Source organism: Aythya ferina (genome assembly GCF_964211825.1).
Source record: "Aythya ferina genome assembly, chromosome: 7".
NCBI classification, from domain to species: domain Eukaryota; kingdom Metazoa; phylum Chordata; class Aves; order Anseriformes; family Anatidae; genus Aythya; species Aythya ferina.
In genome coordinates, this window is record NC_140302.1 from 17,047,071 (window position 1) to 17,069,656 (window position 22,586).

General features: G+C 40.3%; 1 protein-coding gene across 41 annotated transcripts in view; it reads left to right on the forward strand.

Moving 5' to 3' along the window:
* Nucleotides 1-22,586, forward strand: part of SORBS1 (sorbin and SH3 domain containing 1) — a 109,882-nt gene that overhangs the window by 53,493 nt on the left and 33,803 nt on the right. For 11 of the 41 annotated variants that reach the window (XM_084526719.1, XM_084526723.1, XM_084526724.1 and 8 more), the window contains 7 exons: nt 6,106-6,253; nt 10,683-10,712; nt 12,939-13,114; nt 13,943-14,006; nt 19,439-19,486; nt 19,601-19,730; nt 21,103-21,217. In XM_084526719.1, the coding sequence (XP_084382845.1) occupies nt 6,106-6,253; nt 10,683-10,712; nt 12,939-13,114; nt 13,943-14,006; nt 19,439-19,486; nt 19,601-19,730; nt 21,103-21,217 (711 nt within the window). Of the gene's footprint in view, nt 1-1,436; nt 2,235-2,848; nt 3,221-6,105; nt 6,254-10,682; nt 10,713-12,938; nt 13,115-13,942; nt 14,007-15,138; nt 15,214-15,547; nt 15,611-19,438; nt 19,487-19,600; nt 19,731-21,102; nt 21,218-22,586 lie in introns of all 41 variants that reach the window. The other 30 variants (XM_084526706.1, XM_084526746.1, XM_084526729.1 and 27 more) reach the window with 5 other exon arrangements.

Here is a 22,586-nt window from a genome sequence, read left to right on the forward strand (position 1 = left end):
GATAACAGGAGGCTTAGCCCAATCATTTAGGGAAATACTGTGGCAATTTGAATTCTTCCAAACTGAAGCTACTTTCCTTAAGAAACCAAAAGTGATGAGCCTCTTCCAAAACCAGAAGCCCTTCAAAAGGAGCACCTACCAACTCACTTCTGCAGTCCTTGCACATCAGGGATGAGGATGAAAGAGGAGTAGCATGAGTTCAGTAGATCATGAAGATCATGAGACAGTAGCTGCAGTTTTATGAAACTATTCTAAACCTATATCCATGTAACAAGAATATATGCTGGTCCCAATTCGTCCTGCTGTGTGGATGAATTTTAAAGGTGATATTCTTTCAGATTTGGGTGTTGTGAGCTGTTAAGACATTTTAATTCTCTGCTTTTTTTGCATCGTGTGTGTGCATTTTAAACTATGTTAGCAGTGATTTAGCCAGTCTTTGCCCATAAAGATACAACAATGGTGTGTATGTGTAAAACCTCCTTTTATAGTCTCCAGAGGGTTAATTTGCAGGAATGCAGGGAGCTACTGTTCACTAGGCTGGTGTTTTAGTTCTATTCTTTTCAATAGTTCATTAGTTTTGGCTACTGGCAACAAAGAAAAACAAACAAACAAACAAAAAAATACACTTTCTATTGCATAGTTGCTTTACTTCAGAACAATCTGGCTTTCAGCAAAAATTCACTGTGATTGGAATTAGAGTTTCAGTCAGCAGGCAGTTATGGAGTACCAATATGTTGTAAAATACCAAAGACAGTAAAGCTGCTCCCCTAACCCTTACTCTGCTTTCTCACCCCTATCTTGGTTCTGGAGACAAATTATGATTTCAGTTTCTCAAGAAACTTTAATTGTTCTGGTTTTGTCAAGAGCATTTTTAAGACTGAAAAGTCCTGAAGAAAACTTAAGAGCCAGTTTTTCAGTGGGATAAATGCTGACTTTTTACTTAGTCATCTGTGACAATCTATTGTGTTCGCAAGATGTTTGCTTTCAATAGCCCTGGCAAAACTGCGTAACATTCATCTTCTGGCAATGCACTTAACGTGAAGCAGAGATGGGCTAGAGCTCTGAATTCAGCTTTGTGATTCAGATGTACCCAGTTCTGGAAAGCATGTGGTTACAGAGACATGAGCCAGGGTTTAGTTAGCCAGGATGTTAGATCTTAATTCAGCAGTGTGTAGGCAGGGCCTTGAGATCTGAGTAATGCTTGTGTGCTGCAGTGAGCAGTGCTGAGAGAGGCTGTGTGAGTTGATGTATGTGGATGAGTTCTGCGCTGGCTTTCCAGATACTGTATTTGCTTTTTGTTCTTGCTGTATTAAAACCTGCTTAACCCAAGTCTAATGACCAAATTCATTCTTCAAATTTATTTTTTCCCTCCTTTTTCTTTTCATTTTGTGCTGCTTCTTCTATCCCTCTGTTGCTTCTTGACTCTGCCTGGGCAGGCCCTTCCTCCTCCCCGTCCCCCTCTTCCCAAAGAGGAAAGCTTTGCATGGCGTCCTCGCACTGACACTAAAGTGACCAACCTGCTGCCGGTGCCCATCATGGACTGCGTGTACCTGAATGCGCCCAAGCCTTATGCGCAGCGTGCATCACCAAATGCCAGTGCACGGAGTTACTTCTCATCACCCACCCCCTATGGGGCAGTCCCCAGTGGGAAGCAAGGCTTGCCAGCAGGGCATTTTTCTTCAGGTTCCAGAGATGAGGTGCATGCTGGGCAGCCACTCTTGGAAAGTTGCTCCTTGTCAAATGCATCATCCATACAATGCAGCTCTGACGGGGCAGGTCCCAGTAGTAAGGCTGGAATGAATTCCAGTCATGAGACGAAGGCGGATAAAAAGGTCACCAGACTATATGTAGCTTGTTTATCTAACAACACTTGCTCGGCCGCATCTGAAAATTCCACTGGCACCACACATGACCCAGCAGCCAGCACCAGTTTGGGTGCTGAGCTCACTCAGGCACCAGCCACCGACATTGTTTCCTCTGTACCGGGAAAAGCTCTTCCTGCTCCTTCTCCTCCTCCTATTCCTCCCAGGCCGTACTTTTACATTGTCCTCAATAAAGACGCAGTTAGTTATGGTGCGGGCCAGCCTTCCTGGACTCAGTCATCACCTCCGCAAGCTTTGAGGGACAAAGTGCTAGAGCCCCAGAGCACAGCTGCCGCAGAGGACAGAATGAGAAAAGAGCCTTACCTTACTCAGCAGCGGCAGCCGCCGTACAAGGCAATGGGACGCAGCATGGTACATGTTTTCTCTGTAACCTTGTTTTCTTCCAGCCACGTGAACGGTTCTTTAATTCATTGTAATGTTCCCTTAATGCTTTATCCCCCTCCTTCCTAATTTCTGAGCATCTGATATGCCACCTGAGTCTTGTGGTCTTCCACTTGATAATATTTAACACTCTGTGCCCCCCAACATTGATCTGTGTGTTTGCGTGTGTGTGTTGTTTGCAGGGGGTTGGGTTGGACTGGCTAGGATCTTGCTATTTTAGGAAGGTGTAAAAGGATGAAACTCTGTAATGTGATGGTTAGTGCTTCTCAAGTGATGGGTGAGTGCAGCACTGTTTTGTGGTTTGATTTAGCCTCACTGCAAATGACAGGAGAGAGGGGTGGTGAGGGGAAGGAAGATATATTTTTATTATTATTTATTATTATTTTTTTTGCAAGAAGTTGTGTGTGTGTGTGTGTGTTCATGGAGGCCAAGGCCAAAAGACTGAAGAAATATGTTTCCCTAGGGAAAGAAAATCTGCTGGGGCTTTATATCATTTTGGGTGCATCTTTGCATGACACTATATGGCTGCGTTAGACTAAAGTACCGGTCTTCCCCATTGCATAACAACACCTTGTTTCCTACAGGATGCCACTGCCACCACCACAACTCAGCCTGGAGTTATAGTAGTCCCCCTCCTCCAGGTTAATCCAGACAGACAGCAAGAAGGCAGCTCCAGCACTCCACCACCGCCTCTGGTTCCTTTCGGGCAAGGCTCCGTATTCCCTGAGACTGTTTCTCCTGGCACACCCTTGACTTTTCCGACTTTAGATGATTTCATTCCCCCACATCTCCAGAGGGGTCTCCACCATAACCAAGCACCCTCTGCATCTGACACATTGCCCTCTGCTTACCCGAAACTGCCATTCTTCTCATCACCACCTTCACTTGTCCCTCCGGTAACGGGGGCTTTGCACAGGGGCTTGAAGCCTGAAATCACTGGAGTCATCTCACGTACAGTAAGCTTGCCAAGTACCCTCCTCACCCTTTTCCTAAATTTATATACCCAGATAAAAATGACTTTCTCCTTGGCATACTAAACTTGAGAGGAGTGATGACTCACTCCCTGCTAGCAGCATGACAACTGAAACCTTGTTTACGTCCTGTGCTAGTGCATGCGTGTTGTCTGCCTTGTGCAGCTTTGAACTTCTTATTGACTTCTCCTACATGACATTTGACTGTCTACCTTTGTGCCCATTCTGCTAGGCGATACATATCTTAAGAGTCTTCACCAAAATTATCTGAGAATAATTAACTCTGTGTAAACAGAATAGCTGCAACTAACTGATCTCTTCAGGCTCTTTTAATAGCATCGTTAAATGTGTTTCAATAACATCTGAAGTAGCGACAGCAGACCAGTTAAAGGTTAGGGCTGGCTTTCTGTTCCACTTGGAGCCACAAGACTGTATGGTGTCTACGCAAATTCCTGCTGAAGCCAGTGTAAGATTGCCGGTATTCAATGACCTAGAAGCAATAATATCAGTTACTGAGCTAAGACTCCTCCAAGTGTGTAGGCGCCATGGGATAGATCAGGGAAGAGTATCTGTTCAGTTTGGAATTCCATCTTTCACTGAAGTCTTTACAATTTTCAAAATGTACTGCAATAATTTCAGCTTGAACTTTACTGCTTTCTTCCTGGGTTATTTTTTTATAAGCTCATCACCTTCTTTTAAAAAGTCTTTAGGAATAAGGAGGAAAATGGCTGTAAGTTAAAGTTGCAGAGCAGGAGGGAAAAAAAAAAAAACAAAAAACAACTGACCTCCTTGACCCTCCTCCCTCCTTGTAGAGAAAGTCTTTTAACAGCCAGATCTCTTATATGGCAGCTTGAGAGCAAGTAAACAGGTCAGCAAATGCTCCCTTCTCTTAGGATGGTACTTCCTTTACTTTCTTTGGCCTTTGAATCTATATTCAAACATGTGCCCTGAACAGGCATATGGGGACAGGGCACAAAGGGAAAAAAAAACAACCAAAGATGATTTTTAAGTTTTTAGCATCGGCCTTTCTGCTCCTGCTGGAATCTGTGGGCTTTTATTGTTGAGAATAGTAGAAGTATTTTTATGGAGCCTGTCTGCAGGCATCCAAATCATAGGGGAGTAGTAGAAATTTTTTTCTACCTGGCTTTCATAAGATGAGTTTTGAAACGTTAGTTTCATGCATTCTCACTTCAGGCATGTGGCCAGAGAGCTGTTTTCCACAGTGATTTAAGGGGTCTTTGTTCACCTAGATTGGTGACTTAACTGGGACTCCTAAGCCTAGATCTAACTCCCCTTTTCTTTTTGGGATTCTTTGTATGTTAGTTATCAAAGTGAAGCTCAAGCACATCTCTCCTACCTCTTCCAGATTGCGTTGCTGAGAATATTATCCCAACCAGTGAAATAGGGCAAAATGTCTCTTAGACCCCTATTTCTGAAGACTGTTGGTTAGAAACCTTCTCTTCTGTCCTTATGAAATGTCTATTGCCTGATCAAGATGCTTCTTGGAGCAACATAGCTCTATCCAGCCTACCCTTCTCCTCTAGGCTGGACTGACTGTAGATGCTTCTTCAGATTACAGCAAATTCTCAGTATGATTTGTCTCTGATCTCTGGCCCAGGCTCAGCCCCTTATCTCATCCTGTAAGTCCTTTCCACTGACACTGGTGGGTGTGAAGGGCACTGACTTGCACATAGCCATAAACACCAGGAGAAAGGATTCTTCTGGAGTAATAGTCTGTCTATTGATTTATTTTTTTTCCAACGGTGATTAAAATCCCCCTGAATGCTCAGCTCCATTTCACACACCAGTAGCCTGCAGCATTCCAATCTGATGATGGAATAGTAGAAGTGCAAAAATTTGGTACACCATTATTCCACATTCACTCTGATTAGATGCTTATTCCCCCTTAACTTTAATTGTAATCGTGCGTCCAGATTCCTCAAGAAGCTTTGAAAAATCTCAGCCTAAACTGGTGCATGCATTCTTATGCCATCACCCCTTCTTTATCTTTTCCCCTTACTGTCAACAAAAGCTTGATATTCTTGGACTGAGAGTTTTCAAAGATGAACTAGTTTTTTAAGTCTCCCAGTGGCCACAACTTGTATTTCTACAGAGCAACCAGAGCTGTGGTGATACGAAAGGTGGGTTTGAAATTAATAAACAATGGAGCTGGATGCATTAGGAAAGCAAGAGCAGCTTGCTAAACATGTTCCAGCAGCAAAGCCATGTTGAGTATCTTCCTTGCAAGAATCCTGCTATTTATGCTCTATCTGTTTTGTTTTGTTTTTCATGATTTTAACCATGTAGATGTGTCGCGGTCTCCTGAGCGATGGTGCTAACCTAATTTCCTGGACCTTCTTTACCATACCAGCTGCAGTAATAATGTTTCACTCCAGAACTGCATGAGTTTTGCATGCTTGACTTCTTGCAATGAAAGGAATTCTTTTAAAACAACTTCCCCCTCCCAAAAAAAAATGTTTGTGTGTGTATGTATCAGGGGAAGAGTGTCTGCATCTTTCCCCACAACCAGAATTGCCTTTTTTTTTTTTTTTTTTTTTTTTTTTTTTTTTTTTTTTTTTTTTTTGCACCCTGTGTTTGCTTCAGGAAGCAGAATTAATTTAGTGCCTTCTTTTGGGGTTGGAGTTGTGAAACCCAACACCAAAGAACCATAGTACTGCCTTAGCAAACTAATCACGTTAACAAGGAGCAGGGTACATACGTGAAGCAAGGTAATGCTCGTGCTTATGCCTCTTTTTACTAAAACTTGCTGTGATTATGCTTATCGTTCAGTCTAAAATGGCTTTTTTCTTCGGATTTTCCCAGTGTTGTAATTTTCCTGCATGCTGATGGTATGTTGCTCTACTTTTCAGGACCCAGGTCCTGTGCTAAATGAAGTGTCCCAGCCTAGCACTGGCACTGACTACTCAACCTCCTTCACGTCAATCAACAAATCGTCATCTGCCTATCCCTCTACCACAATCGTCAATCCCACTATTGTCCTCTTGCAGCACAATCGAGGTAAGGAGACTTACAGATAGGTATTTGGACTCAAACTGAGTAATCTGTTGAACTGCAAGAAACTAGAGAACGTGTGTGCCATGGACAATGAAGTCCATGCTACTACGAGATAATAAAGCTGCCTTCATGAATTGTGGTGACCAGAGCATACAATACAGAGGTGAGGGGCAATGCGTACTTTTTCTACTTAGAACCCGTAGATCAGAAGCCACTCTGACATTGAGGGAAAGGTCTGTAACTGGACATGTGTATAAGCTATGGCAAGTTGCATTTTCCAAAGAAAAAAAATATATCAGAAAATAAAGGAAAGGCCTGCACTCATCTCCTTTTAATCAGTCTAATTAAAAGCATTCATTGGTCCATTCATTTGTGTTTCTCAAGGTATTTTATTTTTTTCTTCGATGCCTTTGTAAAACAGTCTTCTGTCTTTGGCTCCAAAGATAGTGTCCTCACTGTAGCCCAGCTGATTGTATCACTCATGTAAATAGATTATATCTTTTCCTTTCTGCTAGCATCTGAAGCAGCTTTGTGTATGCCCTCCTGAATGAGGGTGCCTAGATTCCCAAATGTTTTATCTGTATCGAGAGGAGAGAACATTATCTGAGGCAGCCATTTTATCTCAAATCTTTTTGTTGCCTTCCTTAAGCAGGGATATTTTTAGTAGGTTTTTGATATTAAATCTGGACTATTTTGAAGCATGTGCCAAACAAGAATATTTTCTCTCTGTAGATCTTAAGAGCACAAGGGACAAACTCGTATAATACAATGGTCCGTATACACACTGGCGTTGAGACAAGTGATGTCAAGTTGTTCTCTTGATCAATTACCTTCACGAACAACAATTTGTTCTGTCTTGAATGTCTTGCCTCTGACCATCAGCCCTCATGATACTGTAGCCTGATATATTGAAGAGCTTCTCTTACAACATTTTTTGTCAGTGTATAGATCACAACTTGATAAGCAACATGACTGAGCTATGGTAACTGTATTCTGATGCATGTTTTCCAGTCTTTATTAATCAAACTTGTAATTTGCAAGAATCATATTGAGCTGGTTTGACAAGGCACCTTAATCATCAATCTGTATCAACTGATGCTGTATGTGCCATGCCGTTTTCAATAATAAAATCTTGTATTAGTCATTACGATATATTCTTTTCCTGGGATTACTGTCAACGTGACAGACATCTGGCAGTCGCATTTATGCTTCTCAAATATTATCACATCTACCTCCTTCCTGTCCTGTGGACTTTCCTTTGTATTCCAAATCATACTGAGGATGAATGTCAACAGTCCAGCAAGCTGTCCTTCCTGAAAATGCTTTATTTAGAAAACTGTTCTGAAAGTCTTCAGTACAGTTTACATGAGCGTGCTGATTTTCAAGCAGATGACCTCAGTTGTCATTCAGCATGGACCTTAGGTACTGTTGAAGTGGAAAGCATTTCTCCACCAGGCAGTAGGACGTCAGACTTTTTTTCTTCATCCCCTCCTCAAAATACAGAATGTAAATAATGATTGGATGCATCATCTTTTCAGCCCTCTTACAAGCAGTTCCAGTGTGCCTATTCGGTAAAATACCAAGACTATCAGTAGGTTTCTGTTTATTCTTCATGAACCTTGAATTCTCTTGATGAGTCTTCTTGAACATTCTGTGAATTTTCACTTCCATTGTCGTCATCTTGTACTTCCTAGCATGTATTATTTACTCATAGGTATGTTTTCTTACTTTTCTATCAATGCATTAAGAGTTTCTCAGTTACTTATGCTTCTTCTCCTATCTAGACTTTATTCCAGCATAGCATTAAGACTTTTTTTTTGTAGTGTAACTGATGTGTTTTTTAAGTGATTCTTAGATTTTAGTGATCTCCTGTGTTTCTCCCCTGGCTGACATGATTCATATTTGGTTTCATCTTTATGGATCTTATTCATTCAAAGCTGTTTTGGTCTAATGGCACATAACGTTTTTATTGGATTATGGTCCCCCTTCCCCTGATAGTTAATTATATTTTGTTCTCAAATCAATTTCTTTATGTCAAGAACAGGTTTAATATAAATTCCTCATATGTGCTATGAATACCCTTAGAGTTAGAAATTTCAAGGTCATCTTAATGCTGGTAGTCTGAAGTCTCCAGTAGTTCAGTTAGTCTTCCTGATGAATAATGTGTGTTTGTTTGTTTTTTCTCGTCAGTGGATTATTGATTAATCTTTCAGGAGCTTGTTATCTTACTCTTTGGAGGGACAGTTGTAGCAAATAGGACAGTAGGTGATATCTTATACTTTATTTGCTAGTTCATTAATATATAAGCATGTAAGATACTTTGCTTTGGTGCTATAAAAGTCTTAGAAACAGGTAATGATTTTTGAAGCACAGAAGATACTTCATATCCTCTCTTTTTTTGTCTGCTTGATCTTACTTGGTAAGTCATGATGAGAGATCTGTTTGTTTCTACTGGATTTCAATGATACCAACTGGTATTACTGACAGCAATGCGAACAATACCATTAATGCTTATAAACAAGTCATTTCACATCCTCTAGTTCATTCCTAGCACCAAAGAAAGAATTTCTTCCCTTCACAGTTGTTGGTGCCTTGATTTTATTTTTTTTTGACATAATTTTTCAATAAATCTACTCAAATATTTGTTTCCTCTTCCCCCTTTTGTTATTAGTTTCCAATGTTAGTCTCTTCCACTGCTTCTCTGGGAACTCTCAAGGCATGTTTAATCATTCCTTTACTATTGCCAGCAGTTATATTCTTCTACTTAGCCCTTTCTCTGAGAAGCCTACAAGTCTTTGGCCTTTGCCTACCATCCTGGAACACAAGATCAAGGATAAAATCCTCATTAGCAGGTGTGGACCTGGGGCTGCAAGCTGATTTTGGTCAGGTGGGAGAGTGAAATAGCAGATGCCTCCCCCTCCTCAGCTTCTATCTATCAACAGCTCTCTTCTCTAGTCAGAGACAGAAGTGAAAAGAAAACCCACACTTCAGATAAATACATTTTTTTCATGAAAATGCTATTCATCCATGATATTCTCTCCCCCATGGATGAAGAGACAGGGAAGAACTCTCTAGCATGGATCTTTAAAACACCATTATTTTTGCCAGAAGACCTTAGTGACTGAACACAGTTCTCTTCAGCAATAGCAGTGACTGAAGCTGAGATCATCCTTGCATCCTTTCTCCTCTCTCATAATACACAAGACTGACTCCTGATGGCCTGCATGGAAGAGCAAACCCTGCAGTAGGTGATTCCCATCTATTTATTGGCTTCAGATTGCAAACCCTTTCTTTTCCTAATTGCACACAGTCATATGTTGACAACTATCACATGAGCATAATGCACGCAAGCAGCTTGCCCTTGGTGGTTAACAGAGCAAAAACACTGGGATTAAAGAACAAAGTTCATACATATTGGCAAGGGAGCTGCCCTTAATGAAGAGACATATCGTCCTCTCTTGCTAAGTTGCTCCATTTAGTATAAATGTCCATTGAAGGTAGGTTCTGCTAGTAAACAACATACAACTGGAGGATGTGTTTCACCTACTACACAGTTATTTCCTGGGTAGACAGACATTGCATGGCATGATTTATTATGAATATTTAACAGGTGTGATTAATATATTAAAGTTTTGGTATATCTTTGCATTAACTCTATGAGCATTCAAGAGTGTTTGCATTTTGTATGTCAGTAAAATAGCTTCTTTTCAAATGTCTTTTGTGTTGGTTGACTGGATTGATTACTGGGGAGCGGGTAGAGCAGAGAACATAGATCTAAGAATCCTTTCTTTATTCCTAGCCATGACTTGGATAAGTCATTTGGGCATCCATTAGAAAGCAGTTCCGAGTGTCAGCTTCACGGTGGTGAAGCACTGTGGAAGCTACCACAAATGTCCTAGTCTGGGAACTCAGAGATGGAAGGCCCTAAAACAGTGATCATTCTGAAACTGGCTGGGGGCAAATCATTCAGTCTGTGGTGCAGTAGTGTGTGATGAGACTCAGCACACCAACAGTGGCTTGGTCCTTTCCTATATCCCTACAACATGCTACAGCATTATTGTTTTAAAATGTACTTAATGGTAACAGTTATTTATCAAGTTGTTTGACTGAGAGTTTGTTATTTTTAAAATTGTCTCCTGTCCAACTTTTTCCATTCTCTCTATTAAAAAATAAAAAACAAAAAACACCTCTTTGCAAATGTATTGGTCACTGCATCATAAAATTTGTGTTATTCACGAGGCTGCTGTGTGGAGAAGAGGCTGTGGATTGTCACTTTGGCAGGGTATTTGAAAACAGATTCTCTCCAGCAGCTGCTGCTGTTCTGTCTGCAGCGTATTTCTTGCCTGTCAGAAGTGCAGCACCGGAGCACTTGCTGTTTGTCTCACCCATTTGTTCTGTATTTCTTTTTGTTTTGTTTCTTCCTTTACCACAGAACAGCAAAAAAGGCTTAGTAGCCTGGCAGGTATGATGTGAAAGGTCTACTACCTCCCAACTGCTGCCTCTGCTGGAGCAAAGCTGCTCCTTCAGCTCTGCTAGCTTGTGGAGTACCTTGAGCAAGCACACGTCCTGGGAACTGTAACAATAAATAAATGTTTGTCCTGGTTTAGTCCAGATCACTGAAATGTCTGATTTCAGTCTCTTCTCCAAATGTTACTCTCTGGACATGCTAATATACTTAGGTCCTAAATTATTAGTTTATTCCTCCTTAAAACATAAAACACTTTAAAACATTACAAATAAAAATACAAGGAAGCCACTGCTCTGGCTCTGCTGTGGGGGACCAGGTCTAGCAGGCTCTGCGGAGCCTAGTCTGACTTCTTCCACCGGGCTCCTCTGGCTGCTGCACCAGCCTCTCTCTCTTTTATGCTGCCCCTTATTGAGGTGATGGGCTGCCCCCAGCTGTCTCCCTGCTCCTTCCTTTGGTGGTGCCAAGTGGACACCGCTCAGCTGTGAGCTTAAAGCTGGCCTGCGAGCCCAGACAGAGGTTTCCTGTTGGTTTTCTCTTTCACAAGGTGTTTCCCTTCATGATCAGGAACTCCTTTTTTTTTTTTTCTAATTCTCTGAACTAGAGCTAACTCATGGTGCAGCTTGTTCTGGCCCAAATGATCATTGATCCGCAAATGAAGCCTGTTTTGTACAGCTGGGCCTGCACCTGCTCTCAGTGTGTCCAAACAACCACAAAGGTGCTGCCTGCCACCTCATCCCCCTGCTTCTCACATTTGCCACACAGTGGTAAAACTGTTGCTGCATGACCCCATATTGATGCTGCTGCTCTGGAAAAGGATGGCTCAGGTGCCATGGGATGTACTACCTGGTGCAGCCTGGTTATCTGTATGGTCAGGCACCAGATTTGGCTATTTGATTTTTAAATACCTCAGAGCCTGGTATATGCCTCCACCAGTACTTATGAAATCATCAGAGCTGTGGCAAATAGTTCAGTGTGGAATTTAGCTGTTAATTCTTCCAGTTGGAGGGGAACAAACTGAGCACTTCATATAAAATAGTCCTTTGCACCAGGAACATAGAAGGACCGAAAGTGCGTCTGCATTCCCAGGGAAGGGAAACAGGATGAAAAAGCTAAACAAGGATTTAATTGATGCTTTGCCCCGTTTTGACCTTTCATAAATGTTATTTCATTTTTTTTTAAGAAAAAGAAGACAAAGATTGAGTGATTGGCTTGAAATCACCAAACACAAATCCTACAAGTACAGAGTTTCACAGGACAGAATTGTGTTTGCTCGGGGTACCAATAGACCAAAGCTTTGTTGTGCACGAGCTTTTCCTCTGCTAACTGCCTCTTTCATTTTCCTTCACCTTTAATGGCTTTGGGCAGCATGGTGATGTGCATGTGAATAAAACCCCTTTCTCTCTCTTCAATGCATGCAGTGATGTAAAAAGGATAGGACCCAGCAAAGCCTTGATGAGGCAGACTGTGAAATCACAGATGTTTCCTCCCCAGACATGCACATAGAAAAAGTTTTCAGCAGAGCCTAAGGACTGCAGTGCTGCAGCTCTCCAGAGCATAGCAGATCTTCAGAGCAGTGTGAGCTCCCTTGGTTCCTTGCCCAGGGGTGCTGGTGCCTGCTACTACCTATGGCTGTCAGTCAGGCAGCATCAAGGGATTCCAGGTGGAAGCAAAGCAGGCTGCAGCAATTAGTTGTTTCCCCTCATAGAGAGGAATTGTGCATGTGCTAACCAAGAGTATAGTAATTTGTTGTTTGCAAATTCTGGTTAGGGCACAAACATGACCTGGAAATATCACATACTGACTGTAACAAATAGGATTGTCAGGCAGGTGAGTGCAAGCTGTTAAAAAATAGTGCCTCACTGCCACATGGGCTGCTCTGTTAGATTGAAATCACCAGCAGAAAAAGGTGAAGAATGAGATTGTGGAGTTGTTAATTAGACCAAAAAAGCAGTCTCCAAAACCAAATATCTCTTGTCTGACATAATAGCTGAGCCTATCTCGAGGTGTGTGAAGGTGACTACCACAGAGATGCTAACCTGCTTTTGCTCATACCAAATATTTTCTTGGTAGATTCCTTCAGTCCATCTGCTGGCCACAGCTGATGGTGACACAGTCTGTCTCATCAACTATTTGCTAAGATTTTTGCCTTAAAAGAAAGTGAAATACAGCAAAGTGGTAGAATGCTGGAATGAGATGATAATCTTCTATTTTCATTTCCAGATTCAGTGCCAGACAGACTAGTTTCTGATAAAGTAGATTTGGCACTCACACGGGACAAGCCAGTTCAGGAGATAGCACCAAGTGAAAAGAGGTCAATGGAGGAGAAGAGAAGAATTGTCAGGAGCCCTCAGCACATGCCTGATACCTCCGTTGACGATATTGGCATTCCACTGAGGGTAAGACAATGCTGGACGAGTGATCACTGTAAAAATATGGGCCAGATTCTGCCTGTCTTGAGACTTAGGGTATTCCCTAAAGCTGCAGGGGCTGCAAAGATAGAAGATGTAATTCTAGTTCCAGCATATCTTATTACCAGCTTTGTTATCAATAACATGTTTCAGCTGTATCAGGTTAAAAAAATAAATATGATCATCTCTTTTCATCCTACTTGAGAATATTGTTCATTCACTGCTAGCAGCTAAGGGAGAGAGATTAATCTTGCATTATTTTAACCATCTTAAAGGCAGTTATCTCTTGTAAACAACATGTGTAAGTTACTTCAGTGATTGGGGAAATCATAATGAAAACAACTCATTCTTACAACTAGTGTCTGGAGTGACTTGAGCACTACGTGTGTCTGACTGTCCGTTTGATACAGAGGAAATCGGCATATATGACTAAACTAGGCATAGTGTCTGCTTTTAGATGAATATAATAAAATTGGATTACAGCAGACAATCTTCTGCACAATGTAAAGTTCTACACGGGCTAGAACATAACCCCTAAAGAACTTTCAAAGTATTATCAAAGTATTATTAAACTAGAGCAAAGCCTGTAGCTTCATTAGATACGAAATTCTACGTCAGAGTGAAATTACTCATATTTTATTATAGCCTTGATTTTCAGGTAAACATAATAAATGAAGTAGGAATCAGGGTTCTAACCATACTGCTGCTGCAAGATTTGTTTTTTTTGTTTGTTTGTTTGTTTTAGAAAGAAAGCTTTGAAGTGCTGGTAGAATTCATGTCTGTGATTATTTATTTGCATATTTATTTTTCTGATAGAATACAGACAGATCGAAGGACTGGTACAAGACGATGTTCAAACAGATCCACAAGCTAAACAGAGGTACTGTAAAACAGATATTTTTATTTACTTCAAAAGACCATCATAACAATACTTTGTTTCAGATATGTGAAGAATTGTACTATGGATGATCAATAAAAGCCTTTTATGTTAACTAGTATTTACTCTGCACCACAGAACACAACTGATGTATTTAACATCTCCGGAGACAAAGGTGACAAAATAGTGAAGTCCAAAGAAACGTCTGAGTTATTCTGAGGTGTACTGCAGTGCCTTCATGAAGGCTGTTTGAGAACCGAAATCAGAAGGCTGTAATTAATTTCATACTTAGAGAAAACAGATCCCTGAACTTCATCTTTAGCAGCTGACCCTCCCTGCCCCTAACACTTCTAATTGATAGGAAGTCCTCTCTGAAACAGCACTGTACACAAGAGAACTTTTTACACTTTAAAGCTTTAGTACCTGCCTAATAGAGCTTGGTTTGAGGCACACTGAAACCAATGGAAAGATATGCATTGATTTGGGGGAATTCAGAATCTGAATTCTCTCTTCAAAACCTCAGATTTTCTTCTTTCAAAGTTCAAAATTGTGGTAAGCTCTTGCAAACATCATCACGGTGTGTTCTCAAGGAATCCACTACTTTGAGGCACTTCTGTGCCTGGCTGCTGATACATTCACATTTTCTTCTGTGTGAGAAATGGCTGCAGTAGTGTTTGCAGACTGAACGCTCTGACCAGCCTAATGTCCAGGCAAATGCAATTCAGAACTGTGCTTACATAACAAACCCTATAGCATGCAAAACTGGAGCTGTATTTGCCACTGCAGATGCTGTCATGGTGAGCTTTGTGCATATATAGGCACTGCATTGTATTGGATGGAATGAGAAAGAACTGAACAATTTCCTCCTCCCAGCACTCATAACAGGTTCTTCAGCTCAGCCAGAGCCTGTACTTCAGGATGTAGAGAATGAGCTCAGTACTTTCTGCCTCCAGGATCTCCCCCAGGGCCTCTACATGCAAGGCAGCAATGAGCAAGAAAGCATCTGGGTAGCGTTATGCTGTAATGTCAGCATGTGAGAGACTGTTCTGCAGCTTGTGTGGATTCTTGTCTCTCCATTCTTCCCCTTTAAATCTTTACTCTCTGTTCTTTTTTCAAACCATGTTCCTCTCCTTAGACACTCCTGAAGAAAACCCTTATTGCCCTACCTACATATTTCCTGAACTTCCTGAAATCCAGCAAAAACCTGAAGGTACCAGAAGCTTAGTCAGAGTGTATGTTGTCTCGTGCTTTGAGTTAACTGTACTATAGCACCGTAATAGTAACTAGATTCAGGTTCTAGATTTCTGTTATCCATTTGATACACTAGCTGGAAATTCAGTTATGCCCAGCATACCTTCTTGTGTGATGCATAAAATAACTAAGTCTTTGCTAATCCATTAATCTTTTTAAAAGTACAATGATGTTTACACAAGTGTTATTAAAGTAAACGATAAAACCATCTGGTGGTAGGAAATTGGGGGATGAAGCAGAACCTCCGCTTCACTGTGGATAGTCTCAAAATCCACTGCTTTTCTCTGCTGCAGAAGACAATCCTTATTCTCCTACATACCAGTTTCCTGCGTCTACTCCTAGCCCTATCTCTGAAGGTAAAAATAAAGGACCCTATATATTTTTCTGCACAAATGCTGCCTTGTCCATTTATTTTCTTCCTGGAGTTTTTTCTAGTTGCTGAGCATTATCCTGCATCATAATTATTTGCTGCACTCTAAGCATTGCCTTGACTGTATGCCGCCTTTTGGCTTTGCAGTGCTCCTCTGGCTTTCTAACTAGTAGTTGACTAATGCTGCAGACCTGGGGTTTGCTTGGTTTTATGCGCTTATCAGTTGTACTTAGCCATGTGTGTGCAGTGATTATTTAACATGCCTAAAACGCTGACATACATGTAAAGATGCGGTTTAACTGAGATTTATTCTGCCCCCCCCCCCCCCTTTAAATCAATATGTTTCTTTAATTATTCACTTCTGTTTTTGACTATTAACACAGTAATAGGGCCAGACCAAAATTCCACTGAAGTCTATTGGTGAAATGACTGCTTGCTTCAGTGGGTTTTGGATCAGTCCCTTGATGTAGTCCTTTAAAATAAATATAACTCACTAATATGGGTTCAGGGCTGGTCTTATGCGCACTGGCATATCTAGGCAAGGACAGATTTTGACAGTCTTGTCAGCATATCTTGCAACTTGTAACACTGTATTTACACCAGCTTCCTCATGTGCCCAGCAGATTCTTTTAAACTTCAAGTACAACCTAGAATCCTTTGTCAGTCATGTTTCAGGGATGATGGAATTGTATTTACTGTCATGACAACCCTATAACCATGTACATGCGTATGAAAATACTGATATATGAAAAACATTGGAATCTGCTGCGCATATTGGGCATGCAGATGTTTCCTGATTAGAAATTTGTTGGTGGTGACAGCCTTGTTGGCTTGGTGTTTTGCTATTTCTTTGGATCCTGCAATTTAGGAACTTGCCTATTTAGCCTGTGCCTCAAGCCAACCCTAGTGAGACTGTTAATTAACCATTTTATTCAGTGTTTGTATTAAACATTTGGTGGGTACTGTGTAAAAAAAAAAAATAAATAAAATAAGCATTCAACCTGGGTTCCAGCTGAGATGCTCAAAGAATAGGGGATGTAAGGTGCATTTCAGTGTGACAATGAATATGGACTAGTGTCATAGAGGTATCTAATATGTTTATTTCTTGGTGAAACCTGCAGGTGAAGAGTCCTGTCTAGCAAATCACAATGTAGTATAAATCATCTACTGTTGGCAGAATGGCATTTCAGTATGGATGAGAGAGAAACAAAGAGCCTCAATAACTAGTTGCTAAAGGAATTTTACAGTGATTCAATTTTCTTGTTTGTAATGAAGTTTGAGAATTCATTTTACTCTTGTCTGAACTAACGTAGTTTGCAAAACCAATGATCTTAGTGTATTAAAAGTCTGGTTTCCCATAAATGTCCCCTATGCGCTTACGAATGTGCAGATGAAAGTAATTTGCTGGTTTAGGTAGTTGAAATTTTATTGGACCGAATGCTTGCTCTTTATTCTCAGTACATTGGGAAATGCTTCTCTAACACATGCTTGGATTCCTTTGTCGATAAGGAATCCAGAATATCTAATGACATAGCAGGGTTGAAGTCCATGTTTCATGTTCAGATAACATTTGAAAGTGATGCATTCAACTGCAGAGTGCTTATACACAGAGGGGTTGAAACCTCAAGCCTCAAATTTCATGCAATCTAAGTGTCATAGTCTTTTTGCCTTGGGTTGATGGTCTAAAAACACTAAGGTTTGTGTTTCTCTTTAAAATGCCTTCAAAGTTTAAGGATATTGAAATCTAGAGATTTTGGCCAACCAAAAAAAAAAAAAAACCCCCCCCCCTTTTTTTTTTCTTTTCAAAAAAAGGAAAAACTACAGATTTGCTAGGAAGTACAGGGGAGCTGTTTCTTCTCACAAAGAAGAAATATATTTTGAAAGTACAAACTGGTGATACCCAGCTCCAGTAAGGAGCGTCCCATAGATAAAATGCAGCTCTGAGAAGCAGGAGATCTTATTCTAATGTTCACCTCTGGTTTACTCCTTAAACTTTATTGAGTCATTCCAGTTTTCTGTGTTTTAGTATTCATTGTTGTAAAAGGGGAGAAAACACAGATATTATTCTTCAAAAGGTACTTGAAGAGATAAAACATTATACCTGTCTTCCTTATTGTAGATATTAAAATATTTGCAATTGGAATCTTGCATTTATCTGAAGTGATCTTTTTTCCTGTTTTTCCTATCTGAATGATAATCGATAACAAATATTGATATTTCTCTTCAAGTAAGTAGATCGATTTTTTCATTGATCACTAACATTAAATACAAGAACTGAATGGGTGCGAAGATATTTTTAGATATGTTTACATGTTTTTGTAGGGACAGACAGTGGCTTACCGAGTATTTTGCTACCTGAATAAACCCATCTTTTATATGGGAATAGCAGTCAACTTTTTCAACAATTCAGTATAATAACATAAAGTAGATCAATATTTATTTTCTGTCATTTAGGTCTAAATCATGGAAATTGGCCTGAAAATTGTCCTTCATTACTTTTTTAGCCTGAAGGTTATAATAAGCACTGAAGAATCAATAACTATCTGCTTGGAACTTAAACCTTCAGTTTAATTCATTCTCCACAAGAACTCAACAGAGGAGCTGAGAGTTAAGACTTCTTTGAGCCTTTCTGAAAGGCTCGATTAAGCCACAAGTGCAAGCTGAGGTCAGCTGTATTAGCCAAATTGTTTTTCCAGGGGATGAAGTTGGGTGAAGCAGCTCCTTGACGTCCTTCTTGAGAGAGAAGCTGCAGATTTTTTCAATCTGTTGATTGACATCACTAAGTTCATGTGACACTTGTATAGTATAATATTTTCTTTGTATATTTCTGGTTTTCTGTATTTTTCTCTGATACTTTTAGTTGTTTATTCACAGAGATAATAGTAATACCTTTGCTTGAAGTTTTCTTTGCAGTCATTGCATTATATTTTTCTGCGTTTTGCCTTGAAGTCCTGTACATATCTCATGTATATTTCCTGGCTAGTTTGAACCTCATCTGTAGAGAAAGGTGATGGGCCTGTGGGTCTACTTTCCAGTTTTGAGCCCAACTCCCCCTGCTACTATATGTGGTTCATTGAGGATTTACTCCAAAGCATGCTGAAGATGGTGGAAAGATAGTGCTAGGCTTTTGATCAAGCCAGAAATACTCTCTAGGATGATGTTCACTGCTAGCCTTTATAGAGCTGCTTGAACATCTCAATTACATTATCTAGGTGTATCTTTCTTATTTAAAACGTAAGCTCTTCAGACAAGGACAGTCTCTTGGTCCAAGTAACATTCCTGGCACAATACACACACGTATATCTGTGCTTAAAAGATAATATGAGTCTGTGAACATACTTCAGTTTGGTGTGCTACTTAATACAAGGAAGATGGCCCACTGATTATCATGTGTGATTGAGAGCAGGACTCCTCAGACCTATTACTGTGTCTAACACTTGATGAGTAATTTTAGGTATATACTTCATCTTTTAGATCCTTGATTTACCTTTCAGCTTTTGATAAAGTGGATCTAATAACACTTGCTCTAGAGGTGTTTTGTGACAAAAAGTGATTATTTTTAAAGTGCTTTGAGAGACTGGAGAAAGGTATTAGTGTAAGTACAACATTAATATTTATATCTCATTTATAAATTATTTTTAAATGCAATCTAAACCTCAAAAAGATTTTTCTTTTTTTAGGATCCTCTTTGTGGTAAGTGTTGGGCAGATTACTCTCAAATTATGTCCAGTGTATTAGTATAAGAAATGAAAAGGATCTCTGATGCTTCTCTGGGGCTTTTTCATCTCACTTGCAAAATGCTTTTGTCTTTCAGATGAAGATTCTGATTCATACTCTCCTCGTTATTCCTATTCTGATGAGAGTAAGTAATTCCTATTTCTTGTGTAATCTTTCAGACATAAGGGGTATGTAAAGGATATATTTGTTGGCCTCCCATCCTGTTCACTAACATTCCTACATTTGATTTACTCTACAGCCAGAAGCCAGCCTTCAGTTCCCCGCTCCAAGAGTGAGATGGACAATATCGACTCGGAGAAGGTGTTTAAGAGGTCTGCCACTTTGCCATTGCCAAACCGTTCTTCATCGCGGAAGTCAAGCCCAGAAAGGTGACCTGAACTAAGATATGTTTGGATCAGTACTGGAAGAATCTCTGAAAGCTGTAAATGGGAAGGGAACAAAGGTGGAGGATCTAGGTCCACAAGTCCAGTTAAACTTTTTGGGGAGGTAGAAGTGTAGTTTCAATTCAGATTATTCTACCAGGCACCCATGAACTCCTTTATTGTCATAGCGCAGTCACCCATTGCAAGTCTCTCTGTGGTTGTATTTGGTTGTTACCAGGCATCGCACCCTCTGTTAGATAGGTAGCTTCCTTCTGGGGTGAGTGTTTCCTGGATGTCGTGTCTATACAGTACCTACCACAGGAGCACAGCAGAAGATCTCTGCTCAGTGTGACACTGTAAAGGCACCTCTGAATACAAGCAAATAGCAATAATTGCAGAGGAAAAGCATTTGAATTTATGTTGAGCCTTGGTTAATAAATAAATAAATAAATAAATAAATAAATTCTATACTATTCTTCTCTGAGAATCCCACCCACATGGACTTTATTGGAAGCAGGTTCTAGTTAGGTGTGTCATTTCTGATATTTCAGTATTACTTCTATTCTGATCTTTTGTTTTGTTTGTTACCATGTATTTTAAACCTCATTGTAACAGCAAAGAATATATTTACCAAATGAAGGAAAAAAATTGGGCAATGAATATTTAATGTCCTGCAGAATTCTCCCCGCTTTGAATATACTACTTTTTGGGAAGGCGCTGGACATCATAGGATATGGACACTACATGTGTTATGACTAATACTGTCTGAGCTGTGCCAGTGTGTATACAGAACAAAATTATAGTTGTTTGGATAGTTAATGGACTATTTTTACAAGCTATTATTTACAAGCTATTTTTACAAATGTCAGTCAGAGGTAATGGGTTCTTATCTGTAGAAAAGACCATTTCTTGGATCTCAGAGTGCCACCAGAGTCAAGAGCAGTTCCAGGTACTGCACAGTAGTCAGTTAATCAGTGACGTGACCAAAAAGAAGGGGTTTAGCAAAATGAGATTTTATCTGAGTTCTGCTCAAAACTTGGATGTGTTGGTACTTGTGAGTTTAGTTGAAGTCCATTATTAAGCTATTTCCAATCAGGAAAGATATGAAAGTCTGGCAGTTTATTGAAAGTACAAGGAAGAAGCCCTTATGCTCCAGTGGTTTCAGTATTTGAGTTCTGTCAAACTCTGCCTGCTGTAGAAAAACAACTACATGCTCAGAGCCCTATCTAAACTGGGCCTCTTGCAGCAGGTTTCTTTCCTAGATGAAAGAAGTACCCTGATTAAACCAGGATTAACAGGGGAAGGCGTCTGTCAAAAGAAAGTATTTGTCTCCGTGGAAACCACAGCGTTTTGTGTTAATTGATCTTTCTTTCCTCAGGACTGACTGGGAGCCTCCAGACAAGAAGGTGGACACTAGAAAATACCGTGCGGAGCCCAGGAGCATTTATGACTATCAGCCAGGAAAGTCTTCAGTTCTGAACAGCGAAAAGATGGTAATGTTTGTCTTATCCTACTCTGTACCTTGATCCCATGAATGTAATACACTGCCTGAGTGCTTGTCCAGTTCCATTCCAATATGACTCCTTATGTTTGCATTGCAGTGCTCATGTGGTGTATTTCCTGTATATTTTGTTTAGAAAACTGTTTTGCATAACTTCTTAACATTGTCTCTCTCTATAAAGCAAGATCCAGGGTGACTGAGAGGCTTCTTTACTTTTGGACATGTTGTTTTCTGTGTTAAGTATGGATCACTAACCCTAGTTTTTAATCCATGTTTGACACTGACCTCTTCAGCAGCTGTTTTGCCAGTTGTACTTTTTCTAGGGCCCAGCAGTAGAGTTGAAGGAATTATACAACAAAGCAGGATGGTTCAATTTATGTGTTCTTCTGATGCCATTAGCTTTAAACACCAAAAAAAGTAATTTTTAGAGTGCCTGTAATGTGCTTTAGGGGATGCTTCTGAGGTGCACTGGGATATGGCCCCCTGGCTGCTTTATTCCTCAGCCATGGCTGGGGTGGCAAAACTGAATGTGAACAGGCTCCCCAGCTACACAGGTGCATAACCTGGAGTACTAAGTGAACTGTTACCGATTTCATTTTGAGTTAGTGAGTAAGATGCCAGTTTTGATGGCTAGGGGACATACAGAAGTCTCATTCTGCAGGCTTAACTGGGAAGACTTGGCAAGGCAGATAGGTGGTGCTAACCTCAGCCAGTCTTGCATAAATCACCATGAATCAGTGTCCTTCAGGCTACAAGTGCAATACTGTAAGCACTTGAGTGGGGTTATTAGTGAATAGCCAGTTTGTTAGATAAAGGTGTAATTGTTCGATATAGGCATTAATTTAAAGGATTTGATTGGAAGTGCTAATTGCATGTGGGATTCCAAATGTAAACTGGACTCTATGCCTTAATAGCTCAGACATTGATCTATACATGGAGTAGGTAGATGAACGACCCTGAAAAACATACCATGGATTTTGTGCTGAAACACGAGCATTGTACAGCAGTTTAAATCAATAGAAACATAAGAATCAAGTCTGATCTGGGACCTGGAGTTTCTTATTACTGTGTCTTTTTTCCCTCCAAGTGCAATCAAGGTCCATCACTTTTTAAAGATCCTGAAACGAACTTCTTTTCACACCTGTGTCCCTTCATTGACTTCAGTGAAGTTGCTCCTGGTTGGAGCATGATCTACTGCCGATTGAAGTAGGCAATGGATTACTCCCTTGATTGTGATGGGAGCTGCCTCGGCCCAGTACAAAAAGAGCAAGTGAGGAGTGGTTTGAACATAGTATGACTACTCCATTCCTGCAGCCCATCCTGGAGCAAGATTTCTGCTGACTTCAGTGGCAGTTTTGTCT